General features: G+C 37.6%; 1 protein-coding gene across 1 annotated transcript in view; it reads right to left on the bottom strand.

The window, feature by feature from the left end:
- Window positions 1-19689, bottom strand: part of col11a1a (collagen, type XI, alpha 1a) — a 119583-nt gene that overhangs the window by 75958 nt on the left and 23936 nt on the right. Inside the window, exons 2-6 of the mRNA XM_067434472.1 lie at window positions 17752-17865; window positions 16516-17051; window positions 8112-8276; window positions 6723-6936; window positions 2442-2604 (exon numbers count right to left, since the gene is read on the bottom strand). Of these exons, the coding sequence (XP_067290573.1) occupies window positions 2442-2604; window positions 6723-6936; window positions 8112-8276; window positions 16516-16636 (663 nt within the window). The 5' untranslated portion in view covers window positions 16637-17051; window positions 17752-17865. The remainder of the gene's footprint in view (window positions 1-2441; window positions 2605-6722; window positions 6937-8111; window positions 8277-16515; window positions 17052-17751; window positions 17866-19689) is intronic.

The raw sequence follows: 19689 nt of genomic DNA, 5'->3' as shown, positions 1-19689 counted from the left end.
ATCAAAGAGGTGTTGATGAATCAAAAGTGCACAAAGTTGCACTCAAGTTGCTGAGCACATCTAACGTTATATATGCCATAATCACAATATCACATGCAATCACGACTGTGAAAATATTTTAATAATTAGCATTAGCATCGCGTTTTCCGCTCTAATCAAGGTGATGGCTGACTTTCCCTTAAATCTGTAATTTGTCATGTCTGCTAATTAATACTTCTGCATAAATATGCCACCCTTACAGAAATCTCTATTTTCTGAATCACACCAAAATGTGTTTATGTAAACCAGGGGTGCCCAAACTTTTTCCTATGAAGGGCCAAAAATTAAACTTGATTGAGAGCCGAGGGCCAAAAGTAAATTTTTTTATCATAAATCAAACTGTATTAGGCCTACAATAAAGTTGCTATGGGTTTATTTATTTCATAATGTTTAAAATAAATATAAAACAACTTTAATCTGATTAACTAATGCAGTTTTATTTGTAAAGTTCATCTTCGGAACACAGTTAAAGATATTTTATATTTAGTCCGAGCTTATCCAAGTGTATGCACACTATACTGTCCATGTCCAGAAAGGGAATAAAAACCTCATCAAAGTAGTCCATATGTGACATCAGTTAGTTCATTAGTATCTCTTGAAGCATCGAAAATACATTTTGGTCCCAAAATAACAAAAACTACGACTTCATTCAGCATTGTCTTCTCTTCCTTGTTTGTGTTCAAACCTCAAATAACTACTTTGATGATGTTTTTATTCCCTTTCTGGACATGGACTGTATAGTGTGCCTACACTTGAATACGCTGTCGGACTATATATAAAATATCTTAAACTGTGTTCTGAAGATGAACGGAGGTCTTATGGGTGTGGAACGACATTAGGGTGAGTCATTAATGACATCAATTTCATTTTTGGGTGAACTAACCCTTTAAAGTACATTGTACAATGATGCAAATACTATAGTTTTAGTTTAGAAAGTTCACAACATTAGCCCTGTCGGCTGAGGCAGTAAGCAATTTGTGCATGAAGAGGCTCCTCTGGCTTTGAGTAGCTTTAATTACAAGGTGAAAGAAGCCTTCATAACAGGAAGCAAGGGGAAAACCCGACCGCTTAAAGGTAAACAGTGACACAAGGCTTGTCTCTGTTATCCTGAATAAGCTCATGTCCAGAGGGACAAATATCACCTTTGCCATTATGGAATTGATCTCTTAATACTGGTCAAATTGAGTATTGTGTATTTATTATGTGGAAAAGTAAGGGCTACATTTAACAACTTGATGTTAATTGCTTAAGGAGCAATTAACAATGAATGCGGCATTAGGCTAAAAAGAACAGACTTACCACAAAGTTATAAGCTGACAGGTTGCCATAGAGATGTAAACACTGATCTTTAAAACTATAAAAGGCAAACAAATGAATGGAATGCTAATGTAAATAGCGGTTAGCTTGTGTCAAAAACAAAGCATAGGCCTACAAAACATGCCACAAAGTTCCCTTTTATGAAATTTGCAAAGAAACTCTCCTTAGTCTGGACTATACACGTATGCAGTTGTTTAACCCTCAGAACCCCAAAGATCGCCTCAGAAACGCAAGAATTCCAAGCAAGGCCATTTCACACCACACAGATAAATGCCAACAAACAAGTTGGTCATTTAATTTAGAACTTTATGAAAAATAACTGTCATGTTTACATTGCCCCAACAGACTCCGACAAATGAAGATTGAATAAGGTCAGTCAGGTGAAAACAAACCCTGACCAACACCAACAGACGCCAACAGGAGTAACACAGAGATCCAACAAACGTGTTTGTTGGAGTTTGTCTGTGTAGTGTGAATTGGTCTTAAAATGAAACGCATTGGGGAAAATATTACAGGCCAAATATTTATCAGCAAACTTCGAAACTGAACATTTCAATCTTGAACATTTATCAAAGGTGCCACTGCCAATAGGCAGTCACAACATTTAACATGGCTGAATATAGTATGAATGTATGCAGATTTAGCACATATTTAGTGAAAAATGGGATTTTTTTATTGATTGTGATGAAATTTTGCTGCAGTGGGTATTTGGGGGTTAAATATTTTTGATGTGTCATATACAAGCATGACGTATATATAAGGTTTTGCCATCCACAAGAGGGACAATAATTGATTTTAGTCTTAATTCAAAACCTTTTAGAAGAAGTTTTTTTGTTTACAGGCCAGTTTATTTCTGCCCCATGCTAGTTTTATTTGTCATTAAATGGGCTGAACAGAGCATGCAAACCCCCCAGAGCTGGACTATAAATCCAGCTCTGGTTAACTCTCCTGTTCTCAAATGATCAGATGTTGTTCTCATGTTCATTGCTTCAAATACGCATATATATTTATACTTGATCAATCAGCTCACACAGTCAGGCCTTCAGAGTGACATCCATGCATTGATGCACCGAAAACAGCTTTACCTCAAAAGCTTCCTCATCCAGGATCCTGGTGCCAAAAACAGTTATACCATTGGTGTCAATACTGGCACCGTCACTCCTGCCCAAGGGCTTGGTTAGCTTCTTCTTGCAGTCGACAACGATGGTCACAGTCTTCTTCTCAACGCTGATGCCTACACGATGCCACCTGTGAAGAACAAGAAGAGTAGGTGATTACAAACCCAGCAAACGGTTAACGGCCGCCACACGTGAGACGTGCTTTACTTTAAAACCTTAGACAATTCTTGAGATATAACATTCCTGAGTGGACCACATTCCAGCCTTCAAACTTTGGCCTTGTTTAACACTGGATTAAACTCATTAAACCCTAGACAAAATCCCCTCCTGTGGGTTATCCAGCATGACAGACACTGTGAACATTGTAGAAAGTGTGTGTCAGGAAGGTACGGCAGAGAAACTGAACTCTAGAATCAAAACATTGAGCTGGGGAAGGAAACTGTTGGACGGGCTTGCGGTAAGAAGCAACAGTGAGATTTCAAAGGCGTATCAATAGCTCCCATGAGTGTGATCAATTTCCCATAATCCACTTCATTAGAAAGAAAAACCTTTATTTTGGCTCGTGTTTTTTAAGTACTTGGCAAACTTGAACTGGGACAGGCTTTACTGTGGCTAGAAATCATTGTTTTGGATAACGTACCTGCTAAGGGAATAAAAATAGGCAATTTACATGGTTAAGACTTAGCGATTAAGCAAATGACTGATAGATGTGTGACAGTGTAAAACCACACTTCATGCCTTTAGGCGTTAAAAACATCCTGTGAATGTTCTAAAACTTTAGTTAATTCCTAGACTTGCCAAATGCAATGATTTAAAGTCACACATTTTTACACCCAAAAAATTACCCATGTTCCCTAAGGACATAGAGTGGTGTAATTCATCTTTCTATGTGACATATGCATAAATGATGTCAGCAACACAATGTAGCATTTTCTGATTATAATACTGTATGTTAGAGCAACACATTTCTCATGAATTAATTTCAGATTAGATCTTATTTCCATCGTTATTGATATTCAAAAGTGATGTTTATGCCTCTAAGGAAGATAAAGCACAAAAGCCGATAAAATGTATGTTAATTTGTAATAGCTAATCTGTTTAGCTGTACAAATTATTTTTAATAAGCCACTTGCAACTATAATTCTTCCAGCATAAGGGAATTGGAATGACAGAATGAACCCAATCAAGGTGCATTTAACCTCAAATCCCAATCAGAAACATAAGCGCTTTAATCCTTTACGGAAATGATGCTGTTCTTACATCAAAACACCCCCCTGAACTGATACCTACAATAAAGCCTCTTGAGCCTAATAAGACAAAGCACGTCCATTGAGTTACATTTTGCTGTCAATTCATTTAAAATCTTGGCGATGTCAAAATAAGGCCCAAGTAGTTTCTGGACAATAATGAGCATTGCAATAATATGAATTTTTAATAATGAAAAATACACTGAGTAATATTTTCTAAAGAAGCATGTTTGCACTTTAGATTACAAAAAGTAAATGTGACTATGTCACAAAGGCAACTTTATTTCTTGTAAATGTGACTTTATATCTCACAATATGACCCCCCCCCCCTCATAATTAAGACTATTTCTCGAAACTATGAATTGATCTCACAATGGCCCTCATTTATCAATCTTGCGTAGAAACGGGTGTATATGTTGGCGTAAGATTATGCTTACACTCCTCTCACCGCCTGATTTATGAAACTGTGCGCACCTCTGCAATCCAGCTGTACGCAATACTTGCCCTTGATAAATCCCGCGGCTGAAAACGATCGTCATTAGAATAACACGCCCCTATATATTCAACTCCACCTCCCCCACGCCCTCATTTTACGCCATGGACAAACAGAAGACGGCAAAGAAGCGAAATTTCTCCGACGTGGAGATCGGGCACGTCTCAATCATCTCACTAGTCCACTAGTCAGGGCACTGATTAGGACATAAGTCAATGGGCTGACTCCCTGATCAGTGCTCTGACTACTGAACTAGTGAGATGATTGAGACGCACCCATCGAGACCATCACCAGGGAAGTGGAAAAAAACTAAATTGTTTTATTTAAGAGTATAAAGAGTGGGAATAAAGGCACCCACAAAAACAAAATATGGACCCAAATTACGAGTACTGTTAATAGTGTGGGGGTTGAGAAGCGCACTCCAGCAGTTTAAATAGCTGTTTGGATGATAAATTACCATCACAATGCATTATTTTACAGCACGTTTTGAAACAATTAGCATTTCATTTCGTATCACGGCATGTATTGGGGTGTACGACAGTGATGATGTGATGTGGAGTACCATTCATTCACATTAATAATTACATGGCAATTTGTAAGATTCTTCTTCTTCTTCTTCTTCTTCTTCTTCTTCTTCTTCTTCTTCTTCTTCTTATTATTATTATTATTATTATTATTATTATTATTATTATTCTTAATGACACTTGTTATTTAGAAGAAGAATGTCGTTTTTATTGATTTTATTATTATTTAAAAGAAGAAGGTCATTTTTATTATTTTGTCAGTCTGAATTATTTTAGTCCCAGTCCGTGCGCAGCTGCCGGGCCAGGCGGGCCGGTAAAGCGCACAGGCTCGCGACTGGAGGAATACATATGCCTACAAATCAAACGCTTTGGTAAAGTCACACAAATTAAACATTGACGTTCATGTTGCACAAAAATAAACACTGAATGTTGTTGTTGTGGTTTTTAACAGTGGGTCATAATATAGCATATCTTGTCAGTGCGTTTTGTGGTGTTAGGAATTGTTTTTCTGCGCATTTTCCCACTAACTCAAACGTGCGTACACCACCTCCTGAGCTGGCGTAGGATTTGAGCGTGCCGTACGCCAACGTCCATATTGATAAATCTCAAAGTCACCGTGGGTTTAGGTGTACGCAAGGTGTACGCTGGAAATTTGGTGTACGCACTTTTGATAAATGAGGGCCATTGTGACTTATTATCTGTGTATTTTTTGCCCATTTGACTTTATATAGAATCTCACAATGCGACTTTCATAATTGTGATTATTTTTCACAAATATGAATTTATATCTCACTATGTGAACTGAGTTTATTTCTGGTGAACTTTACAATGTGAATTTTTATCTCATAATTGTGACTTTCTCAAAACTGAATTTATCTCAATGCGACTTTTTATCTTGTAATTATTTATTTATTTATTTTGCACATTTTAACTTTATGCACTGTAAAACAATGATATGATCAATAAGTTATGACAACATCTGTATGTTTTTAAGTTATACAAGAATCAACTAATTTTTTTTAAATTTTTGTAATTTAAGTTGAAATGACTTAAAAATCCAAGTTGATTGTACTTAAAAATTTCAGGCAGCATTTTTTTTAAAAATTGTATCGAATCTCACAATGCGATTATTTTGTAATTTAAATAATTTGTCACAACTTTGACTGTATATCTGACAATGTAATTGTGAGTATATTTCTTGTGTAGTTTAAATCTCACAATGTGATAAAGAGAATGTCACAACTATAAATAGTATAGCTTACAATGTGACTCATAATTGTGTCTATATTTTGCAACAGTGGCTTTACATCTCACAATGCAACCTTTTATCTCTTAATTGTGACTTTATGTCTCGCAACTGAGACTTCATATCTCACAATGTGACTTTCTCATAATCGTGACTTTATTTCTTGGAACTGCAATTATTATATCTCACAATGGGTGTTATATCTTATTTTAAACTTCATCTCACAATTACTTTTTTATGTTTTACTTTGAGGCTGGAACAAGCTTCCAAACATTTCTGTTCATGATGATGTAAGGAGGTTAATTTCTGAGGTCAAGCTTCAGCCCCAATGGATCCAACTTTCTAAAATAACAGAACCCTGAGGGATCACTGCCGAGGTCAGATCACCTACGGCCCTGTCCGCTTCACTCCATCAATCCAGAGTCACAGCGAGATCTCCCCTGGCTTGCCTCGCAGAAGAAACCACACATAACTAACGCCTCAATAGTCCCCTGAAATTCTGATTTGTCTACTTGTCAACCGAAAAGACTCTAAAACAGTCCCAGAAAGGTCTTCCTATTTACATAATGGCTCAGGACTACAGTGTAAAAATCTAGGTTGACTTCCCGCTGGTACAGGCTGATGACTGACCTTTGTCTGACCCTGTCTGGAGTCAGTCTCATTCTTTCTCTCTGAGGATAGATCTAAACAGGTCTAAAAAAAGCCCCTGTACATTTGGATTTGTGCTCTGTGACTTACTTTCCATCAGCCAGGTTGAGAGAGCGGAACAGGGGGTAATCCTCCGGGGCAGGCTGGCCTGTCTGATCCTCGTACAGGAAGACAGGTGAGCGGCCCACCTCGACGCCTAGTTGCTGGACGCCTTTCTCGTTGTAGATGGATAAAAGGAAGGACTGGACACCAGCTTTGGGCTTGATGGTAGTTAGGATGGAAAAGTCTTCAGGGAACACTCCATCTAGAAAACAGCACAAACAATATACAAGTTCACTGAAGAGTTCATTTGGGGTTTTGAGGTCCATTCAATCGGCTAATCACTTTGTTGAATTTGGAACCATTATAGGAGTGCCAACTAAAAAAAAAAAGGAATCAATTGATTTATTAATTTCAAAAGAATTCGGCAAAATTATATCCAAAAGAATTTGGCTAATGATTACAGGTTACATGCATATTTTTATTGTGACATTTAATTAACATTTTACAAAATGTCTATATATTTGTCAAATTGAAATTAAATAAACATTTAAATCTGTTCATTTATTTGTCAACATGACCAGTGATGTATTTACATACTTTTTTTGTTAGTTAGTTAGTTTTAGTTTTGTAGTTTAGTTTAAATTGATGAATTCCATTTTTATCCTCCATAAAGCATTTTCTGGATTTCATAATGCAGTTTTATTCATGCAATTCTTTGATCTTTTTGCACTGCATTGCATGCATTGTTTAACTAAAAAGGCCATTAACGGCACACATTGAGAAAATCATTGAAATAAGATTTGACATTTTATACAGTTTATCAGATATAATCCCTCATATCCAGCAAAAAAGGGGAGATGCAAAACACTTGATAATAAACACCATATATATGGCATTATCTAGGCTGAACAAATATTAACAAGTAATAAACAACCATCTGTTTTCCACCATATAAAAAACATCTGCAACATTATAATCACATTCCAATTACATAATGCATTTCAAATGTATCGTATAAACTCAGAGAACTAGGAGTGTAGTACACAAGTTATGGGAATTGACTGGTCAACCGACATTTAATTACTTTTATTTCGACATAAAAGAGCAGCTGGGACATTCTGCAAAACATCTTCTTTTGTGTTTCATGGAAGAAAGAAAGCCATGTGGAATGATGAGTGAGCAATTTTGGGTGAACTATCTCTTTAAACATTTCTGTTCATTTCTTATGCAACTAAGCAGACAAGCCATGCTGTGGTCAAGAGATTTCAGCCAAGTTCTCCCGCCGCTTAACAATACAACCGTCTGAGTGAAACATGGCCCTGCACAATCAGAGATGGCATCTCCTGTCAAAAGCCTTGGCAACGGCAACAAAGGGCACATTTAAATGCAGCTAAACCTAGGCAGGATATGGAGACATGTTCATGGGGTTCAGCTTACCTGGGAAAAGCTGCTTGGTTGGGGCACTGATCTGGGCATTCTTGCTGATTTTGAAGGCCGTGTCTGGCTGTGATGCTCTTCGGTTTGTGCAAAATCCTGAAGTTTTCTGTACTCCTTCTGGGACAGTGGGAAATTCTAATACTTTAAGGACATCCACGGGTTCTGCTGCATGGGGTCGAAAAGATACACACAAAAAAAGAATCAATAAATGACGGAGAATGCATTAGAAATATTCATTGTTAAGCAGATAAAGCGCTTCTTGTGCCCCTATTCATGCAGTGCTTTCATCCTTTCATGCAGTGTGTAATATAGCTGTTTGTGAATGTAAAAGGCCTGCAAAGTTTTAAAGAGCAAAGTGCACGACAAATAATGCTGAATCGATCTGAACTGCCGCATCAATTCGTCAGTAATTCCATTCTAACTTCAGGTTACATAACTACATAACAAATTTGCATAATTCCAACCTATGGGTACTCTGGCCCGCCCTCAAACACTTGGGAGTAGTTTGGTTCATGTTGTTGAAATGTCAAAAAGACTGTTTTCTTTGCATGCATGCACTAAAAAAGGAAAAACCAACACCGTTACTGTTTGTATCACTGTGTATAAAAGCACCGAGGAAACCTCTGGATCTGACAATTAAATATTATAATGGCCGTGTTGTTTCCAACACATGCTGTAAGCAGTCGACCAATCACAACAGACTGGGCCGTCTGACCAATCAGAGCAGAGTAAGCTCATGGAAAGGAGGGACTTAGAGAGACTGAATCTTCGAACAAACACTGTTCTTCAGAGTCTTTGAAAAATGAAGTGATGTGCAATGTATTTTATGAGAAAAGTGTTTTTTGGCCTTAGACATGTAAATCTAAGGAAGCTAGTTTCCACCACAAAATAAAATATTTTAAAAGATAATTGCGACTTTTTATCTCACAACTGTGAGTTTATATATCACAATTCACCATTTATAACTCACAAGTGCGACTGTATATCCCGCAATTCTGACTTTATTGCGCAATTATGAAAAAAATCTGAATTGTGAGAAAAAAGGTTAGAATTGTCAGATAAAAAGTTGTAATTATCTTATAAAATTCTTTATTCTATGGCGGAAACAAGCTTCCAGATAAATCTGTTGTAGGAGACAAAACAAAATTAATAACTAAAAATTAGAAATGTGTTTTTAACTTAAACTTCCACAGAACTACTTTAAAATGATTTAGGATATAATCTGCATATTATTTATTTATCTATACAATTTTATTAAACTTTTAAAATATGTACATACCATAATTATTATTATATAATTGCAAGGTCAAATCTAGTCAAATCATATAAAACAGCTACTGCATTTGTAAAACTTTTATATCCATATTTACTGAATAGATGGGTAGTCATATAAAATATTGTGCGTGTGTGTGCGTGTGTGTGTGTGTGTGGGCTGGTAATCCCTACGTTATGGGGACAAAATGTCCCCACAAAGATGGCAATATCTGAAATCCTTGTCCTTGTGGGGACATTGTTTGGTCCCCATGAGGAAAACATCTCATAAATCACACAGGAGGAGTTTTTTTGAGAAAGTAAAAATGCAGAATGTTTCCTGTGATGGGTAGGTTTAGGGTCAGTGGCAGTGTAAGGGGGATAGGATGTACAGTTTGTACAGTATGAAATCCATTACGCCTATGGAGTAAGCCAAATAGACCAACGTGTTTGTGTGTGTGTGTGTGTGTGTGTGTGTGTGTGTGTGTGTGTGTGTGTGTGTGTGTGTGTGTGTGTGTGTGTGTGTGTGTGTGTGTGTGTGTGTGCGTGTGTGTTGACAGCAAGTTAAATGAAAGCTGCAGTCAAATGAACTGAACTAACCAAATAATGACCAGAGAGACTGTATCAAAATGATCTCTAAACATTATTTTATGAGCCCCAACCACAAAAAACAGCCAATATCTGAAATTCAATCTGTTTTACTGTATGCTATAAGGCCAAAACTCAAATCATTGGTCTCAATTCCTATTATATTTGACCCTTGTAAAATTCCAGATTCCACCTTTAACCATGTTGGAAGACACTTCAGCAACAGCTGGGTTAAGTAAACCTGAACAAACAGTTTCATTGTGGTTTAAAGAAGCAAGATGAAGGATAAACACTGTTCAAGGATCACCACTAAGAGGAAGAACTCAAAATCTCAAAGCACCATTGAGAAGGAGTTCTTCATGATAATTGCGTATGTAGGGCACATGTTTGGCGTCTGGGTGTTATTTAGAATCAACCAACAGTGCCATATGTGTCTTCTGGGACTTGAGTGAATCTTTGGCATTTATACCACATAAAACGGAACGCTCAAACCACTAACAATAAAGGCATGCTACGTCACAAAAGAATGGACTGGGAGGTCTAAACCGCTATAATAAAGATGCAGAGGCATTCCCAGTGCTGAGAAAACATTCACCACCCCATTTAAAACTCTGAAAAGCAAAGGTGACACACCATTCTTCTGCCGGTTCTTTGTGTTGAGTGGAAAGGTCCCAGAGACTCAACCCGAGCTTTACGCTGAACATACAAGCTAGACAAAAGGGAAACCTCAAACTCATCTAATACAATGACGGAGTTAAGGAGAGGAGTTGTTGTGAGGGATCTTCCGGAGAAGTTCTCCATAACCTCAGTCCTCATATACGCTGTAGTGTCACTGAGGCGCTGTAGTGTCACTGAGGAAAAATTACACTCATTCACTACTATAGGAGGAGAAGAATTGGCTAAACTTGTAAAATCATCAAAATCAACAACATGTATGCTTGACCCTATACCGACTAGGCTATTAAAAGAGATACTTCCAGAGGTCATAGATCCTCTGCTTAATATCATTAATTCATCTTTGACATTAGGATATGTACCGAAAACTTTTAAGTTGGCTATAATTAAACCACTTATTAAAAAAACGCAACTTGATCCTAAAGAATTAGTCAATTACAGGCCAATCTCGAATCTACCGTTTCTATCAAAAATACTAGAAAAGGCTGTGTCTTCACAATTATGTTCCTTCTTAGAAAGAAATGGTATATGTGAGGATTTCCAGTCAGGATTTAGACCGTATCATAGCACTGAGACTGCTCTAATTAGAGTTACAAATGATTTACTCTTATCATCTGATCGTGGTTGTATCTCTCTATTAGTGTTACTCGATCTTAGCGCTGCATTTGATACTATCGATCACAATATTCTTCTGAATAGAATCGAAAATTATGTTGGCATTAGTGGAACTGCTTTGGCATGGTTTAAATCATACTTATCTGACCGTTATCAGTTTGTAGCAGTAAATGAAGAGATGTCACACCAATCACAAGTTCAGTATGGAGTACCGCAAGGCTCAGTGTTAGGACCGTTGCTTTTCACCCTGTATATGCTACCACTGGGAGATATCATTAGGAAACATGGCGTTAGCTTTCATTGTTATGCTGACGATACTCAGCTCTATATTTCCTCACGCCCTGACGAAACCTACCAATTCACAAGATTAACGGAATGCATAGCTGATATAAAAAATTGGATGAATAGTAATTTCCTGCAACTTAATTCAGATAAAACTGAATTTTTAATTATTGGACAGAAAAGTTCCACAAGTAGTAACCGAGAATACTGTCTAACACTTGATGACTGCTCTGTCAAGCCCTCGTCGTCAGTGAGGAACCTGGGTGTGCTCTTTGATACCAATCTTTCATTTGAAAGCCACGTTTCTAGCATCTGTAAAACCGCATTTTATCATCTTAAAAATATATCTAAATTACGGCACATGCTTTCAATGCAAAATGCTGAACAGTTAGTACATGCGTTCATGAGCTCAAGGCTAGATTATTGTAATGCTCTACTGGGTGGTTGCCCTGCTCGCTTAATAAACAAACTCCAGCTAGTCCAAAATGCAGCAGCTAGAGTTCTTACTAGAACCAGGAAGTATGATCATATTAGTCCAGTTCTGTCAACATTGCACTGGCTCCCTATTAAACATCGCATACATTTTAAAATCTTGCTTATTACTTACAAAGCACTAAATAGTTTAGCTCCCCGGTACTTAAGCGAGCTCTTAACGCATTATACTCCATCACGTCTATTGCGGTCTCAAAACTCTGGCCAGTTGATAATACCTAGAATATCTAAATCAACTGCAGGCGGTCGATCCTTTTCCTATTTAGCTCCTAAACTCTGGAATAGTCTTCCTAGCATTGTTCGGGAAGCAGACACACTCTGTCAGTTTAAATCTAGACTAAAAACACATCTCTTTACTATGGCATACACATAGAACATTTGTAACTTTTTATTATTCAATTCAATTGACTGATTGTTAGGCTGCATTAACTAGGTCAGCCGGAACCGGGAACACTTCCCATAACACCTGATGTACTCGTTACATCATAAAAAGAGTGGCATCTACGCTAATGTTGTCTCTCTGTTTATCCCGAGGTTTATCCCGGATCTGGGCCCTGTCCGGATCGGATGGTGGACCTGCCTGGACATGACCAGCTCATCCTGGAGTGTCTGCTGAGCCGTGTCTAATGGTGTCTCCTCCGAATTTGCCTCACTGGCACGACATGCTCAAAACCCGTCTTCGGCGCAATAATTCCGATCTTTCATGTATTCATACTCTTGTGTAATCGACGCACCATCCCATCATTTATTTCCAAATAAATCTGTCTCTTCCGTTATACCCTGAAATTTTGAATATTCCAATCTAATATGATTTCTGACCTGTAAGGTTGCCAGAATAATAATCTTACACGGTGTGTTAATAGGCCAGAGGAGAACTGGCACCCCGACTGAGTCTGGTTTCTCCCAAGGTTTATTTTTCTCCATCATGCCCTGATGGAGTTTTGGTTCCTTGCCACTGTCGCCTTTGGCTTGGCTTGCTCAGTTGGGGACACTAAAAATATGATTAAAGTTATTCAACTTATTATACAAATAAAATTTATGAATTAGGTCTTATTTAATTCTATAAACTTAAATACTGATCTGCCAACATTGTTGCTATATGATAAATTAAACTAAGCTGATAACATTACTGTTTTCTCCAGTACGACTGTACAGCCAAATCTAATTTTGTCGCAATATTATCCTGTTTGACACTGTGAAGCTGCTTTGACACAATCGTGATTGTAAAAGCGCTATATAAATAAAGTTGATTGATTGATTGATTGATCATATATTCCAGATGTGGTGCTGTAGCCTGAGTCTGACCTTTCCATGCAAGTGCCAAAGAAAAATGTCAATACTCCTAAATACTTCAGAATACCAACTGAGAATGCGCTGCCATCAGGAGAGCGCAGCTGATGACCTGGTGTGATTGTAACCAGACTGCTGTGCAAACACACACGCTGATCTTTTTCACTGTCATTCATTCTCTGCATTAGGCTTGTGTGTGTTGGAGAGAAGGTTGATTAGACATCGAGTGTGAATGTGGAGGGAGGTACTAACTGAGAGAGAGTTGCACATCGTCAAGATCATAAACCTGCCATCATTTTTATTCCAAGGGACACCCCAAAGTGGGAGGGGCTTCCTCTAAAGGAAGTTCTGCAATAAATAATTTAATTATGAAATTCATGGTAACAGGAAGACACAAACGTAGTGTTAAAATAACAGATGTCCCAATGGATGAGCTCTCGTTTGGTCTAGGGAATGTAATGTAATACATTCAGTACAGTTATTCGAATTTCGTTTTTTTGGCGTGATATTAATAGAAGACCCTTTTACCTGCTGCTCCTTGAGACTCTAATAATGAATTCAGTCAGAATCTCTCTCTCTCCCATCCTCTATCTCCCCCTTCTCCCCTCGCTCTCCCCTCTTTGACACATGCGTGCCGCTTGAACAAGAAAGCATTATGCCACAGGCTCTCCGTGAGGCAAACTCACTGACGGAATTTTTTGCTAAAAAAATGTTTCCCCATGTCCCCCCCACCCCCTTTCATGACTGTAGAGAAACATCAAAGAACAATAAAGCCTTTCAACCATATGCTTCCCATGAACACTGTTCAATTCACCTAATATTCCAGTATTAACTGGACGGTTCAGCTAAAAAGTGTAAAAATCCATCATCATTTACTCACCCTTATGTCATTCCAAACACATTATTTCTGGTGTGGATTGTGGAACACTTAATGATGCAGAATGAATGGGGACCATGTACTTTATGTGTTTCATCTACAACATAAATATCTCCTTTGTGAGATGAAGAAAGTCATACGGTAAATTCAGGGTGATTGGGACACTTCTTGCCGTTGAGGTGACTTGGAAAAAGTGTCCCAATCATCCTGAATTCACCCTACATGATTAGAATGACCTGAGGGTGAGTAAATTATGACAGATTTTTATATTTATATAGTGTTGCCTAAACACTTAAAATAAATGTTCTTTATTGGCATCTGTGGTTCCATGTAGAACCTTTAACGTCCATGGAACCGATTTTCACATGTTCTTCATATGAAAGGTTCTTTGGGGAACCCAAAATGGTATACCTTTAAGATGCAACGTAGAGAACCGCATACAATTATGATTATGACATTTTGATGTTACATTTACTAAAAATGGACTGAACCACAACAAACATGCATAGAGCTGACTCGCAAGAGCATGATTCGTGAATAGCCCAAATGGTCTTGATACCTAGTCGGCACCATCTACTATTAGATTATGGAAAGATTTCTGAAATGTGTGCATTGTCTGAAGGAATGCACATCTGAGGTTCCTCAGCCTCAGGGGCTGAGAAAACATGTCAGTACACTGCCAGCTCAAGAGGGCACCCGGTAGAAATGCCTTCACAAGCCACAAACCGCAAGGGATATAATGCATTGCTTCAAGTCCAATTGGATTAATACATTTTAAAATTCATTATCAGCTTTGATAGGCAAAAAAGGGGTTATTAAGCATGCCTTATCGCTGACACTTCAAAGATTTTTTTCTTCAAGTAGCCTTAAAAAATGTGACAAATAAGAGAACAATGCCATTTTCAGACAAATATAAATACTTTGTTCCTTTAAGGATAAGTGAGACCTATCATAAGGCCAGACTGGGGCCCCTGGATGGCTCTGGGCCCTTTGAAGCCTCCAAAATAATAGGGATGAGCAGAGAGGACAGTCATCAAATAACGGGAAGGCACTAAGTAGAGTAACATTCCCACTGGGAAACTCATATGGACTTAGAGAGACATGGGAGACACAATATTGTAAAAGCCACCACTTGGGCTTCGGTGGAACTAGGGGTGAATGGGGAAAGGGTGATTTTGGCTGTAGCCCACTGTGATCAACGCTAATTCATTACCCGGCAGCAATCTCTAATGTGCTGTTAAAAGCGGACTACACTCAAAAAATGCAAAAAAAAAAAAAAAAAAACCTTAACTAACATATATATTGTTTGCATTATTCAAGCGTATTATTCACATGTCCATATTTCTATAACCGAGAAAGAAAAAATCAATTGTTGCAGTTCTTATGATCAGTCACGCCCATTATAAATTGGACCTCCCAGGTCTCAGTTACCATAAATCAAATTCTCATAATTAAAGATTGAAAGATAGCTAATAAAACAAACTAAAAATCATGTCAATGTGGTCAGAACACTTGTTCACGATGTACCTTGTGAGCATAAATTAGTACAATATCAATTACAGATTAACTCGCCTCTATTTGAATACACATCATTTGGCACACAACTTCCTCCTCACAATCACACCATTCAAGAGGATACTTTTCTATTTTCTTTTCTGAAATGTGAGGCATGGATGTAAAATGCTGAGGAATTCCACCCTGCTAACCGTGTCCACACACACCTAACGGACCACAGGTTCAAACAAAGAGCTTTTTTTCCCCAAAGTAAATCCTAAACTGTCTCTTCATGACACTCTCTTGACACATTCCTCTTCTTCACCCTCTCATGGAGTGTATTAGAACATAAAATATACAGACATAAAATCTCAAAAGTTTGAGTATATGCAAACTGAATGGGCAGAACAAACCAAGTCATGCGCAAAAGGTAAACAGTTACACACTTTCACTAATAACTATTTTAAAGTACAGACTCTGACTTTTTCTGTGTTTAGCATCTAGTCATGTCATGGACATATTGTAGATAAGTAAAGCATGATCGACCTTATCTCTTATATGTCCATATAATTGCATTAATTGTATTAAAAGCTTGTGAAAATCTTTTGGGGAACTTGTGGCTTTATTTTAACGAACTCCACATTCAATCTTCGTCCTTTCATGATTACAATATATTTTGATTGCATGGGCACTGATAGTAGCACACACACATAAATGGGATGCAGATCTACAATCACCTGTCTAAATCAAACGCGTTAAAATCCGCAGGCGCAAATGCGCATCTCCTATCTGACAGTCCCTACAACTTCATCAAAAGTTTGGAAGTCTATCTTTCCTTACCTGCTCTGACATTTGGAGCCTGCAGAACCAGGACGAGGGAAACTGTGATGAATTTGAAAACAGTGGAATCCAAAAGCCACCTTTTCGTTTTCCACATTGGGGACCACCTTGGCCTCTCCATGGTTGGGGCGCCCACAAATGTGTACAAAACCCGGGGCGACCTCTGCTTATTTGAAAATGATCTCCCTTCTACAATCCCAAATGTGCCCGATCTGCTCTAAACAGCCATAGGTGAAGGGTATTTTGTTTCGCCGGGCCCCCTTCGATCCTCCTTTCCTTGCGCCCAGCCTTCAGACTGAAGGGATTCGGGATTTAATCAAAATGAGACGCTGAGCGCTCGATCGCCTCACCGTCAAGAGGGCTGGACCCAGACCCTGGATTACAGGAAAATGACAAGGGAAAAAATACCCCGATTAGCAAATCACGGGGCTTGAAAGTTGGCTAGGGATCCACCCATCAGTTTCCCAAAGCCTCCCCTGGTCGCCCTCTTTTGCGCGTCCCCCCATGAAAGCCGGTAGAAATTTCCTTGGAGTAGCCTGGGAATGAGAGAGAGAGAGAGAGAGAGAGAGAGAGAGAGAGAGAGAGAGAGAGAGAGAGAGAGAGAGAGAGAGAGAGAGAGAGAGAGAGAGAGAGGAGAGAGAGAGAGAGAAGCAATTCCATGTTTCTTCAGTGTTTTGTTCGTTTTCGGATTAGGCATATTTGCATTACCAGCAAAATAGTGAGAAGTTGTATTATAACTTTCATGATAACATAAACTTGCTTACCAGATAATTCATGTAGCCTAGATTTATGATGACTATTAATGTAGAAATAGTGTCGTCCAGGACAACGGTCATTTTTTTCAGAAATATTTTACTGCTTAGTATTGACCAATCAGAATCAAGAGTTACACTTGATTGTGTCGTTTAATTGTAACCAACTTACTTAAATCTGAGTAAAATGTATTAATTACATGTACTTACTATGGAGTTAGGGTTAGTTTAAAGGTTAGTTTCTTGTAATTATGCATAATTTACAGCTGCTAGAGCTAACGTGTAACTATGTCCCCTTAAAAATAAAGTGTTACTGAGTCAAGAATGACAGAGAGCTGTGTAACGTTTCATGATCGATTCATAAGTTAACATTTTGCATAGAACTAACACACTGGATTTAACATTTTTTACATTTCTTGGCTTTGAATGTCAATAAACATTTAAACAAAGTATAAAAGGCAATAAAGTAATAAAACGCCAACACCTTATGTTTTGAAGACATCTGTTCTTCAAGAGTGCATGTGGAGGTTGTGTGGGAGGGGCTAAGTTTGACTGACAGCCCATCACTTTTCCCAGTTTCATTTCTTCACACTCCTCACTGTAAAGGTGAAGAAATGAACTACATAATGACTGAAAATCAAACATAAACAAATCAAATATGAATAAAACGAAGGTATGATTTTAATAAGATTCAGTTTGTGGAAAACCAGTATCTTCCGGTGTCAATATGACCAATAGCTTTTTCAGAACGTGTCTCTCTAGCTCAGGTTATTGCCATGTAAAGGCTAAGTCAGTGCCATGCTAGTTTGAAATAGAATAGTTCAACATTATATCATTAATGAACTTGTGAATTAATCCTATAATGATTATTTAGTTTAGCTCTGTTTCTAAAATGTATGAATAAAATAAACGACTGCATCTACGAACAAATGGCACGCGGCCAGCTCATGATCCAAGCCAGAAATCATTTTTGTTAGCATGCCAAATCTCTTCTCTATGAATAAGTAAGGAATTAGTTAATTCATTAAATAATGAACAATACAAAAATATAATAAATGACTGTGGTATTTGCATGCATCATGATTCAATAAAACGATTAATACAAAATCAGTGAGATCATTCATCTTCATACAAATACAACAAAGTTATGTCATCACCTCAGGGCAAGTTGGAACTGCACTCTGTGAACTGTCTGCAGAAACACGCACAGTAGATCTTCAGATTCTAAGATTATTTGCATGCAATAAAGCAGCTGCGATGTCTGATTTGGTGACAAAATGATTTACCTGCCAATACAACATTTTACAATATTCATCAATTGTCTACAAATGTCTGCAACTTATGACTAGTGTTGTATACCAAATTTTGACTTATGATTATGATGAAGTGCATTCTAAATTCTCTGGACATTACCAGAGATCAAAGATTAAAATTCATGCTGACAGTTGCATGACTCAGAGATAACAAATTTGCAATTACACATATTGAGTGCTCTGGCATGACCACATTGGATAATCACAAGTTATCATAATTACATAAATTCATAAAGGAAAACATAAAAACTTCTCCTCATTGCCAAGAACATTTGTTAAGATGTGCGAAGAACAAGTTCTCATTTAAACATTCAGATTCATGTCAAATAAAATGATGTACTTATGCATGCTTTGAGCAAGATCGTTAAGAATTAACTTTTCAGTGTGTTTGCATTTTTATCGATATATGACTTGGCTTAGTGGCTATCTCTTCAGAAGTGTAAATTCAGTTCAGTTGAAGGACTGTTCAAGGGTGAACATAAACCAGCAGGAAATATTATGATCGTATGACCGTCAATCAATCAATCAATCAATCAATCTATCTATCTATCTATCTATCTATCTATCTATCTATCTATCTATCTATCTATCTATCTATCTATCTATCTATCTATCTATCTATCTATCTATCTATCTATCTATCTATCTATCTATCTATCTATCTATCTATCTATCTATCTATCTATCTATCAAATAACAGCATATACTACAGTACAATTAATTATGTTTTAGGAAATAAACTATAAAAAAATAATAAAAAATTGGTATCTATTGTTCCATGGAGAACCTTTAACTTTCCATTCCCGTGATAACTTCTTACGACGAAGCAACCTGATCTCTTGGCAATTCGTACAAATTTATATGACCTCACCTTTACCAATTCATACGATTTTTGCTAAATCGTAAGTATTTGACGAGTTGGTCAATTCATATGATTTCGTACGAATGCCCTACCCTTAACCCTGCCGCTAAAACCTACCCATCAATCCAGTATCGACAAATCGTAAGAATCCATTCAAATGAGGATGTACGAATTAGCCACCTTGTACCAATATGTACGAATTGGTCTTGAGATAGCGTTGGATATAGTCACCTCAGAAAAAAGGTAC

This window comes from Pseudorasbora parva, chromosome 24 (genome assembly GCF_024679245.1).
Source record: "Pseudorasbora parva isolate DD20220531a chromosome 24, ASM2467924v1, whole genome shotgun sequence".
NCBI lineage: Eukaryota > Metazoa > Chordata > Actinopteri > Cypriniformes > Gobionidae > Pseudorasbora > Pseudorasbora parva.
Note: the sequence above shows the minus strand (reverse complement) of the source record. Positions and strands in the feature narration are given on the sequence as shown.